The sequence below is a fragment of the Panthera uncia genome, chromosome A2 (assembly GCF_023721935.1).
Source record: "Panthera uncia isolate 11264 chromosome A2, Puncia_PCG_1.0, whole genome shotgun sequence".
Taxonomy (NCBI): domain Eukaryota; kingdom Metazoa; phylum Chordata; class Mammalia; order Carnivora; family Felidae; genus Panthera; species Panthera uncia.
In genome coordinates this window covers 33522630-33534738 of record NC_064816.1, presented here as the reverse complement: position 1 = coordinate 33534738, position 12109 = coordinate 33522630, and the positions used below count along the sequence as shown (strand labels likewise).

At 46.0% G+C, this 12109-nt stretch overlaps 1 protein-coding gene across 7 annotated transcripts in view; it reads left to right on the top strand.

Annotated features, from left to right (window-relative positions):
- The window catches only part of SUCLG2 (succinate-CoA ligase GDP-forming subunit beta), a 326281-nt gene that overhangs the window by 686 nt on the left and 313486 nt on the right, over positions 1 to 12109 (top strand). For 4 of the 7 annotated variants that reach the window (XM_049642683.1, XM_049642681.1, XM_049642682.1 and 1 more), the window contains exon 1: positions 6633 to 8500. The exons of 1 other annotated variant lie outside the window; for it this stretch is intronic. In XM_049642683.1, the coding sequence (XP_049498640.1) occupies positions 8192 to 8500 (309 nt within the window). In that variant the 5' untranslated portion in view covers positions 6633 to 8191. 2 more of the 7 variants (XM_049642692.1, XM_049642687.1) reach the window with 2 other exon arrangements.

The following is a 12109-nucleotide window of genomic DNA, read 5'->3' as shown; positions in this document are numbered from 1 at the left end:
GGGGCGGGGCCGCGCGCCGCGGCGCGGGGGCGGCCGGGGGCCGGCCGGGCCCGCCCCTCTCCTCCTCCTCCCTCCTCCTCCTCCGACCTCGGCCGCCCGCGCGCAGTCGGCTCCCCCGCGCCGAGTTTCCTGTTTAAGATGGCGTCCCCCGTGGCAGCGCAGGCCCGGAAACTTCTGCGAGACCTGGCGCTCCGGCCCCCGCTGCTGGCGGCCAGGTCCCAGGTGAGCGCGCCCGGTGGCTGGAGCCGCGCGGAGGGCGCTGGCGGGGCGGCCGCCTGCCCGGGTCCTCCCGGCCCTCGTCGTCCTCGCCGCCGCCTGTTTCTTCCCGGCAGCGGGTGCCCGGCGGCGCGGGCGCTGCATCCCCGGAGGCGACGCGCGGAGCTGCTCCCGGGCGCGTGGGAGACCCCCCCCAGCCCCCGCTCGGGTGTGGCCCCGGGGCCGAGGAGGGCGCCACCCAGCACTCAGCAGTCGCTGGCGTCGGTTCCCTGGGCCCACGCGGAGGGCGCCGGCACCGCACCTGGCTCCGCCTGGCAAGTCGAGAAGTTCTCTGGCCGGGTTTAGGAGACCTGAGGTTTTACCATCCACGTTGCCAGCTCTCCTTTAGAAACGTCTCGACCTCTGAGCGCGTGTGTTAGGCCACGTGAAGAACATGCCCAGAAACCCATCCCAGCCTGGCTGGTATTAATGATTCACCTCCCTGAGGAACTTTCTCCGGGGGGACTGTTTTTGCAGATTTCAGGGGCGCCTGAGTTGGCAAAATGCGGGGGTCGAGGAGGAAAGTGGGAAACGCTCTCCTTTCCCTACAACGAGGAATCAGCCTCGTCACAAACACACGTCAGAGCATTCCCCCTGTCCACTTTCTCCTCGTTTATAGAGAATAGAAAGCTAAGGGGCCGAGTAGCTGTTCAAACTTGGCCTCCTGTATATTGTAGTTTCTGCAGAATGGCACGAGTCGAAGTATTCAGAAGCCTTTTGGGGGGTTAAAAGTTGGTGATGGTTCTTGGAGAAATCACTCAACTGCTCAACTTCTGATTGTCCACAGATAAGTTCTTCCCCCCTTTAAAGAAAGGGCAGCGTGGGGCTCAGCCACAGCCGGGCAACGTCCTTGTTCATTTTCCCCGTTTTTAATTTATGAGAGTCAAATTATCACATGCAATTTTAACCAGGATATGCATAGCATAGTTTTTAGGACAATTTATTAGATAGCTACCAATGATTCTTTGGGTTACTCTAAGCGTTGGCTAATTATATGCAAGGTTTTGTTTTTTTTTCTTTTTTCCCCTCTCATTTCCTGACTTCTCATTTCTCTGTTTTTGTTAACGTAAATTTAAAAGGTGCTAATACTTATTACTGTAATAGCCTTAATAGGCACTTGACAGTATGGTGGGATAGTGGAAAGGAATGGCAGTTTTGTCTAATTAAAATCACTAATAACTATTGTAATGCAGTGAGGAGAATACCTCCAGGTGATCAAGTCCTATTCATTATTTAAGTGTTACAAAAAACAACTGTAGTGCTAACTATGAGTGCAGGCTTGAATTGATGAGACACATGGGGCCCTGGGCAGTGAAAACTCAAAGCTTTAATTGTACAAGGAACCCAAGTGTTTAGCCGAGGTGTGGTAGGGCTTCCTGCCTAACCAAGAAGTGAGATCTGAACACAACACTCCAGGGAATCTGTCTGGGGACAGATAGCCTTGGTTTGGCAAGACTGGGCAAAAGGTTCTGTTACCTCGCTCCATCCAGCAGCTTTGATTTACATCACTCTTGGATGATGTGTTACCCTGTAAGCACAAGGTTTCAAAGATGAGAATTTTTTAGAAGTTCAGGTTAGTACTTAGTGCCCAAGAACCAGAAATGGACATTAGCCAGTATCTAGTGCAACCAGCTTATTTCACACGTGGAAAATTGAGGCCTAAAGAAATTCAATGACTTGTTCAAAGTTACAAAGAGAGTTTGTGGCAGAACCCCATTCCAGAATAGTTTACTTTTAAGTTTCTGTTACACCGGGCTGTTGCTTGGTGAGTGTAGACTTCATTAAAATGCGTCATGTTAGGGGCGCCTGGGTGGCGCAGTCGGTTAAGCGTCCGACTTCAGCCAGGTCACGATCTCGCGGTCCGTGAGTTCGAGCCCCGCGTCAGGCTCTGGGCTGATGGCTCGGAGCCTGGAGCCTGTTTCCGATTCTGTGTCTCCCTCTCTCTCTGCCCCTCCCCCGTTCATGCTCTGTCTCTCTCTGTCCCAAAAATAAATAAAAAAACGTTGAAAAAAAAATTAAAAAAAAAATGCGTCATGTTAGCATTGAGGTTAGTCTGCTTATCAAGTAGCAACTATATAACATCCAAGTCCTAGAACTACTGACATTTAAATTTAAAAAAAAATTTTTTTTTTTAACTTCATTCATTTTTGAGAGACAGAGGCAGAGCGTGAGCGGGGAAGGGGCAGAGAGAGAGGGAGACACAGAATCTGAGGCAGGCTCCAGGCTCTGAGCTGTCCGCACAGAGCCTGATGTGGGGCTCGAACTCACGAACTGCGAGATCACGACCTGAGCCAAAGCCGGATGCTCAAGCGACTGATTCACCCAGGCGCCCCTAAATTTTTTTTTTTATAAATCTCTTAGAATTGACAGTATTAGGAGAGTATTGCTCATGACTTTTAAGATACTTTTTAAATTCTTGGGTACTTCTTAGTATCTCTTCCAACAGAGTCTCCTTTGGTGTTGTGCGTACCTACTCCCTTGGCCACGGCAAACATTACAGTTGAACATGACCCCCTTTTCCCACGAACCTTAAAAATCCTAAGTATTTTGAGAAATTTGTTGCCACTCTTGCCTCACACCTAGTTTTTACTAGGGCCTCGTGCAGAGCTGTTGGGTATGCAGAGATAAAAGGCCCAGTTTCTGCTTTGAGAAATAACTGTAACCACTCAAAAAGATGTCCCTAGAATGACACTTTAGCTCCCTCCCCTCACCCACCCTGTAGTTAAATTTAACATTTGACACATATTCCCGAGGTTTAATGTCATTGAAATTTCTTATTTCCTCTGCTCTTGGCTTCAGCTATTTGACTTATGATTGATGTTATAGTCTTAGAAAGCCTGCTTTAGCCATTTTTTATTTTACATACATTTTTTATTCAGTCTATACCTAGGACAGGACTGTTCTAGGTGCTGATATTTGGGGGTAGAGAACAAAGCCCGCAGAGCACATGGCCACATCATACTTGATTTTAATGGGGGTGGGGAAGGGCTAGACTGTACATACATACATAAATAATGATGATGATTTCAGCCAGGGACAAATGCTACACAAAGGTAAAATAGAATCCTGGGATGGAGAATGAATAGCTTAGCCAAGAAGGTGTACGTAGATTAGGTGGTCAAGGTAAACCAACTTGATAAGGTGGGGTTTTTGTTTTGTTTTGTTTTGGCTTGATTTTTTTGTTGCAATGTAACACATGTACTGAAAATGTACATATTATAAATGACCAACTTGAAGGGTTCTCACAAATGGAATATGCCCAGGTCACCAGATTCAGATAAAAAAACTAATCATTTAGTGGCAACCCCGAGGGTCCCCTGGTGTTTCTACCTGTTGCTGCCTCCACCCTGGAAAGGGTCACCAAGTCCCTACACTTACACCACCATACCATGGTCTCGTTCCTTTCTGTACTTATGTAAATGGAATTGTACAATACGTAGTCACACGTTCAATATTAGGTTTATGAGATCTTGGAGGTGACTTTTTGACATTTGAGCTGAGACCTGAGTAACCAAAAGTAGCCAGCCAGGTGAAACTTTGGGGAAGAGGGTATTAGGCATAGAAGACAGCAAGTGCAAAGGCCCTGAGGCGGGAGTGAGCTCAACATGTCCAAATAGTTAAAGAGGGGAAAGTAGTAGTACCAGTAGTAGCTTGAGGTAGGCAGGGGCCAGATCATGTGGGGATTTGCAGTATCTGATAAGGAGCTTTTAAGAGTCTAGAGTGGATAAGTGACTTGCTCAAAGTTATTTAGCTAGTAAAAAAATAGTTGGGTCTGAAACCCAGTCCTGGCTGCTAAAGATTAGGCATGTAATTACTGTACTGTATAATTCCTACTGCAGACGTAGGCTGGCTTTGAAACTTTTAGGGGGAATGTTCTGTGAACTCAGTACTCTAGTAAAGATCTCATCATTGTTAGGGGATTTTTCACATGTAAAGGCTATGTTGCTGGGTCCAGATAGTCCTCCAGTAGAACAGGATGCTGTACTACATGGCAATGTCATACAGCATGACATGGCTGCGGTGGGCACAGAGATGAGCCCACTCTGTAGGTCATGTCACATGGGAATTTCGGTTGAGGGCACAGAGTTTCAATGGTTAATGATAATCCCAAAGGTGGTATTGTTGCCCTTCTGCACACGTTCCCTCTCATAATGGCAGGGTGGGGTTTGCGGAGCTGCTGTGTGGTGAAGGGTAGACCTTGTGGGAAACACTGCCTGTCAGGTCCCCAGCTGTGGAGTTGTTGTGTGGTTCTCTGCAAAGCCCAGAGCTTCTGTCCAGGAACTCCTAGAGGAACACATGGTTTTGAAGGAAACTGTTTAAACCCATGCCCCTGCTGTTGTATTCTTCTAAGTGGGTGGCTCCAGCTTAATTTTCTGCTCCTTCAGGATGTAGGAGGAGAAAGAGGGATGCATGGCTTTTAGAAGTGAAGGACTAAAGGTCCCGTGTAAGTCCTTATCAGCTAAATGAGCCTGTGGAGGTTGGGCCGGAAGTTGTGACTCACATATTTGTGCCTTTTGCCTAAAAGAATAAATATCTGACTTTTTTTTTTTTTTTTTTTTTTTTACAGCTGCAATTTCTTCTCTTAGAGGAAGAAATCTATCTCAGATAATTTAGAAGCTAAACTGTTGACCTTCTGTGTGGGGAAGACCTTTAAGTGTCCCAAATTGGTTTTGTTTACTGTAAATGAAACTGATCTTTTATGGGCCAGGGATGGAGTGCGCAGACCCCCGGTAGTGAGAACGTTGCTGCCTGTGTATCGTAGCCCTGTTCCGCAGGCACAATGCCCAGAAAGTCACTGAAATAATACCTCATATTTTGGGAAGGAAGAGAAATTATCTACCTAACCTCAGATCATTTGTCCTTCAGTTCTCTTTACTCAGTGTGGGATTGTCACTTGATTTATCACTTTCTGTTACTCGATGGAAATGTTTTGCCTCAAGAACTTGAGAGATTTGCCCACGTTTGAGCAAATTGTAAAATCAATATCCTAATGAAACTTTGGGAGATAATACTCGAGTTAGTCTGGTGAAGAGGGAAGTGGGGAGGGCACTGCAGGTGGGGTGGGCAGTGTGCAAAAAGGCAGAGGGGAGAGAACGTGGGGGAGAGTGCAGGAGTCAGTTCTTGCCACCCCTTTTGTATGGAGAAGGGAGAGGCAGGTATGTAACTGAAGGGGATCTTCTAGACAAATGAGGAAGGAGGATGGGCTGTAGAAAGCCTAGAACTCAGCATGCATAGAATTCCATCCTAACTAAAAACCAAGCAAATATTGTTCATTTTTTAAAAGAGTTTATTTATTGCGGTACCTGGGTGGCTCAGTCAGTTAAGCATCCAACTTAGGCTCAGGTCATGATCTTGCAGTTCGTGGGTTCAAGCCCTGTGTCAGGTTCTGGGCTGACAGCTCAGAACCTGGAACCTGTTTCAGATTCTGTGTCTCCCTCTCTGCCCCTCCCCAGCTTGGGCTCTGTCTCTCTTTCTCTTAAAAGTAAACATTAAACAAAAAAAAGTTTATTTAGTGAGTTTTTTTTTTTTTTTAAGTTTATTTATTAGAGAGAGAGAGAGAGAGCACATGGGTTTGGGGGGGGGGGGTTGCGGGGAGTAACAGAGAGAGAATCCCAGGCAGGCTCTGTACTGTTAGAGCAGAGCCCAACTCGGGGCATGAACTCACGAACCATGAGACCTGAGCCAAAGTCGGACACTTAACTGACCGAGTCACCCAGGCACCCTGCAAGTATTGTTCGTGTAGTTGGTTTTCTGAACACTTGGTCTGTGCCTGGTGGTATTGGGTATAAGCTCCCTGAAGGCGACAACTATGTCAGTTTAGTTCTTCCCTGTAAACCCAATGTTGATGAGAATGCTGGGCATGTCGAGGTTGCTACATGACTGAGTGAATGCAGATGGGAGATACACGGCCCCTACCCTCAGGGGGCTCAGAGTTTGGTGGCAAAATTGGCGTGCAAACCAAGAATTGTACTAGGGCATGTGAATGCTGCATTTGGGCTGTGTTTTTGGTCCTCTCAGCGGCTGTGCTTGTTCCTGCACTGGGGGGCTTGCTGTGCTCTCCTTCTGAAACGTTGTTTCCTCTGCTCCCAGGCCTGTTCTCTTCCTTCATTAGCTGTCTGACTCCATGTTAAATCTTCAGACAGGGCTTTCCCTGAATATTTTATCTGATTCTGCCTCTCCCCAGAGATGTCTCTCTACCCCTTACTTGCTTTATTATGCTAACGTTTTAAAGTCTGGTGATTTATTGTGTTTCTTCCTTGTATATTTATTTATTGTCTTTCTTCTTCCCTCTCTCACAAATAGAAGATTGTGAGCTCATTGAGGCCGAAGATTTTCTTATCATCACCAGTTTCCCCAGCTCGCCTGACAAGGTATTCAGTAAGCTTTTGTGGTCTCAGTGACTGAGTGCGGTTCATAGAGAAGAGGGAAGGGCAGGTAAGTAACAGAAGTTGAGCAACGATGCAGACAATCGAGGCAAGCGAGGAAGGAAGGGGCTGTAACAAGTCTAGTTGTGACAGGACTTTCATAATAAGACTTCATTTCGCATGTGCGCAGAGACCCTATGCACCGTGATCTCTGCATACCATTTCTTTAGCCCTTGCAACATTACTGCTAAGGAGGTTGTATTGTCTTCACGACACGTGTAAGGGAACATCACAGAGAGGTCAAGAGCAACTTGCTTAATTACAATTAGAGGCGAGCAAGTCACCTGCCTCATGCTGACAAGCCACTTAGGCTGTTAAAACATTAAACTGTTGCTAAAGGATCCTATTTGGGCGGAAACATCCGGTTACACTGATTGCTTGCATTTCCCAGTCTCTCTGCCCCGAGTGGCTTGTGCTGACTCAGGTGTACTGATCTGTGTACCAGGTTGTCTTCTCCAGGCTCTTATCTGACTCCTTCCCTGGCTGGCTTCAGGCTCTGGGAAACAGGGTAACAGAGAAGAGGGTGTGAGTTCTGCATTCAAATCGAACAATATTCAAATTCTGGGTCTGCCAGGCTCTTGCTTTACAAAACTGTTGAACTTGGTTGAACCTTGATTTATTGTTCTCTGAAAAGGGATAAATCTCATATGTGGTTACAGAGAGTACATTTGACATAATGATATGGTTGGCTCACAACGGTTATTTTTCTTACGGCGAATTTGAAGCTAACTTTACTTGCATTTTTTTATGCTTTACTAAGCTAGAAGCATTTTCCCTTCTCAGATCTGATAAACGTGTTGTTTGCTGCCATCTCAGGGTTAGGCACTAGCTTGGTGTTTTCCACATGTTTTGTTTCCTTGAATCTTTGCACCAACCACGTGGGACCGAGATGATCATTTTCCGTTTACATCTGGAGCACTTGAGGCTCAGACAGTCCATGGCCTGCCTCCTGTACCCCAGTTCTACATTATTTGCAGGGCGTGAAGAGGGCGTGAAGAAGAGGTCGTGAAGTGAAGGTCTGTAGAAGCCCAAGGTAGCAGTAGGGAAGGTCACATGGTGAGCTCTGTTGCACCATCCTGGATGTGGCTCATTCCAGAAATGTTTGCACATCTTCGTGTTTACTTAGTAGTGATGGCTTCTGGACCTCATGTGCGTCAAAGATCTGAGGTGGCGGGACACCTAAAGAATAGACTGTAGTCACAGCCAGTCCCAGGTGCCTTTTGCTGTCTGCCCAAGTGTGGAGCACTGACTGTAGCGTTTCGGGGATTCTGAAGTTGTGAAATTACATTGCTTTTGCAGGGTGGGCTCCGGGGGGTGCTCCTGGAGGACAGAGCTTCCTGGTATTCTGACTGCAGACTTGGATCAGTGTGCAGGTGACACGGCCAGCTTTTGCCTCTTTCAAAAATGGTTCCAAAAGAATAGCACTTCAGCACCAGTCACGAAGGCATAGATTTCTTAGGCTTAACTCTGTAAAGTTTATTTTTGTTTTAAAATTGGAGGGGTTTGGTATAATGTATAAATTGATGTTGGAGACATGGCCAAGCATTAGGGGTAGTTGTGTGCAACTTTGGGACCTGTGGGGGGGGGGTGTGTGGCATGTGGGTCTGGTGTCTCTTTTCCTACTACTTCCTGTTTCTCCATGTGCCCGGCCCGCTTCCATTTCTGGGCTGTCCGGGTACCAAGGTTGTGACTTGTGGGCACCGAGGAATTCAGGAGGGCTGCCTTGTGGAGTTTCGGGTGGCGGGGCAGTCAGAGATGAGGCTGGAGACCAAAGCAGGGGCACCATTCTGCTGATCCTGGCATCTGGTATTGGAGTTAAGGTTTGTTCTTGAGGGCAGTGGAGAATCATTGAAGAGTTTAGATAGTGAGGCAAAGGGGGAAGTTTGAAGCTTTAGAGGACCCTTTCTGCATATAGGATGGAGATGTGTGGGGGAATGTTGCAAGCATGGGGCTCCCTTGGGGGACTGTGCACTGATTCAGTGCCCTTAGTAATTGTATCAGGAGAATGTGCATAAGGCAGGACTGGGGTCAGACTGTCTGGGTCTAAATCTTGCCTTAAACACTGATAATTCTTTTGATCTGTAAGAATTACGTATTTTATTACAAGACTAACTTTTTCACATTTCAGCATCTCTGAAAACTAAACTTTTTTTATTTGAGAAGGAGAGAGAGAGAGAGAGAGAGAGAGAGAGAGAGAGAGGGAATCCCAAGCAGGCTCCACGCTCAGCATGGACCTCAAGATGGGCCCCCATCTCATGATGCGGGGAGCATGACCTGAGCCAAAATCAAGAGTCAGATGCTCAACTGGCTGAGCCACCCAGGAGCCCCTGAAAACTAAACTTGTTTGCATACTTGTGATTGATCTACAGGTTTCCTTTTTTCTTCTTCCACCAGTTGTACATAACATGGGAGAAGATGGGGGCTTGCACCAAAATTAGGTTGGCTGCATAATTTGTTGCCAGGTTGGGATACTTTGAAAGTGACCGTGAGCACTGTGAATTGTTACCACACCAGGGCAGCAGGTATAACAAACCAAGACTGTTTCTGGAAAACCCTAACTGAAATGGATGAAATGTTGGTAATGGGGGTAGGAGAGAAAGATTGGCGTTATTAAGGCAATATACTGGTCAGGAGCCATGATTTCTTCTGATCCACAAGGTGCTGCCTCCTCCTATCCTGTGCTGAAAGCAAAAAGGTGATAAAAGGCTCTGTACCATCCCTGAGCCGAGAGGGTGGGAACAGCCACTCTGGTTATAAAATGTCCCTGCTTATCTTTACTCCTAGAACCAAGTACTTTGACCCTATGGCTGGGTGTTCTCTGGACACTTTGTTAGGGCCTCAGAAAAGGAACATGCAAATAAAGGAAGAGAAATAGAAAGCCCCATACATCTGCCAGCCTTCCCAAGCACAGATGTCTAAACCTGAGCACAGTGACATGCTTTCCCAAGCCTGAAGCCTTTTCTGGGGTTAATGACATCCTGGGCCCTGTTGAAATGGTGCATTCTGGCTTTGTTATTTCCTTCTGTGCTCTCAGTCTTGTGTGGGTGGTGCTGATGCTTCTTAAATCTTCTTTGGTTGAAAGAGACCTGCTTGGACTTATCGCAAGAAAAATAAAAGGTTTATTGAAAGGGACATGTACTAGAACTCAACACTAATCTTCCTTGGTGTTGGCTCTTCTGTGCCTTTTCTGTACTGTAACCAGTCACTTACTCATGGTTACATCTCTTTGTAACTTCTGCCTGCACATGACTTTGACTGTCCAGTCCCATGCCCACTTTAGCCTCCCATCCCCAAAACATCATCTAGCTTCCATCTCCCAGAATAGTATACTTTTTAGGAGAAAATCTTGTTTGTCTAGCTCACCATTTTGTATTCACATTTGGGTCACTGGCCAGCTGATAGATGGACTGTTTGGCATAAGGTATCTACCCCCACCCTGCAGCCCATGGCTAAGATGGGGGGCGGGTCTTAGGAGCAGCACCATGGTATCCCCATGTAGCAGAGCTCTGCATGCAGTGTTGGGGGGGGCGTGGCCTGGTCCATTAAGAACATCATTATATTTTCCATCCTTTGTGAACTTCTTGTCTCTAAGATCACATTTTCATGATTGATTTGTTTCCTTTTTCACATTTCCAACTTTCTGAAGATTTCCTTACGATTCACCTTTTTTGTCTGTGTTGGACTAATTTACCAGAGTTGAAGATAATGGCAGTGGGCCTTGTTTTAGACTGTTTTCTTATGATTACAATGAAAAATATTTCTCAGGAAGGAATTATTAAGTGGGAAGATGGGTTGTCATGAGAAGTCAGCTCATTTGTCCAAATACCCAAATGAGTATTTCAAAGACACGTGTACACAGTGGGCTTCTATGAGCCCAGGGCACTTCCTCAGCTTTACTTGGAAGAGTGTTCTGCGTTGAAGTAACCCAGCTTCTCTTGTGGGTTGAAGTGGTTCACCTCCACTTTACACTTCCCAAAGAGGATTTGTTTGGGTCTTTTTGCCACCACTCAGTAATGAGCTGCTTTCTTGGGCACATCCTTCAAGCTACGTGCAGAGGCCGCTGGTTCCCACACCAGTCCCTGGTGCAGTCTGCTGGGACTGAGGGGGCAGGGTTCATTTCATTCAAACGCATGGTCTTGTGAAACTTACTTATGTATTTTATTTGTAAGACACACGCTTTCCCCCCACACTTCAATGTCTCTGAATTCCAGGTGTGTTTCACGCTTGTGCCATAGATTGATTGGGAGGGTTTTTCCCCAATGGTTACATAAAAATGGTACGAAAACGCTGTTGTTTGTTAGGTTTGATGAAATTACGCCGTGCCTGAGCTTTCTCAACTGCAAAATGGGGAGAGGTAGAGTAGTCACCCCCCAAAGTTGCACTGAGCATTAACTGAGCTCATGCACACCATCTTAGCACTGCACCCTAAATGGTTAATAAATATTAGTCATTGGTTTTGGTATTTTTATCACTATAATCATAAAGACTTTATTTTCATAAAAGACCCCCTTTGATCTTTCCCCCACCTTCCCTCTAAATCCGCTCAGTGCCTTGGCTTGTAAGAAAGGTGGGTAATGGAACCACAGGATAGAGACTCAGAAGAGTCAAGGTATGGAATGACATGAGGGGCGAGGGCAAGGCTGCTTGTGGTCCCTTGTGTGTGCTCGGGAGCAGAGGAAGAAAATCAAAATCTCTTGGGAAAAGGACTTTCTTGCCTCAGCACTGATTGGGAGTGGAGTCCAGATTTTTAGCCTTATCAGAAAATATTAGTTTTCCCCCGATCGATGGACCTGTCTTCACATTTTTATAAGGAAACTATGGTATCGTTTGCTTGATGTCCCCCCATCTTCTGATCCTGCTCTCCTAGTTGCTGTCAAGATGCTGTGGTTACAGTTGCCTGGACTTTGAAGGACTTATTTGGGTTAACTTACCTTTGAGAAGAAGGGGAGGAAAACCACATTTAATATGCACTCTTGTTCCAGCCTTAGGGCTTACATAGGCCTTTAATAAGTAATATAAAGAATGCTGAAAGTTATTAATTATTTTTGATTAAGGGAATAAACTATTAATGGTGAGTGTTTCTTTGTTAAGACTCAGAACTCTTTCTTAAAGTGACATATCATTAAACTTGAAAACCAACAATATAGGGAAAAGAAGAATGAATTTTTCAGTTGATAGCTTTTTTATAATTGGCATGAAAAAATAAATGTGCTATTTGGCCAGTTAGAAAAACGAGATACATTTTGAGATAGTGGAGTTGTAAACCGATTATCCTCACTAATTTAAAATGATGAAGAAGGGTTGAATGACCAAGTGTTGAGGAGGCTCCTTTGAAATGGAGGCAGAACTGTTGTGATTGGTCCTTGGGGAGACTGAGCCTATGGGGTAGGTTCTGACATCGATTCAGATGTATGGGTTTTCCAACACCA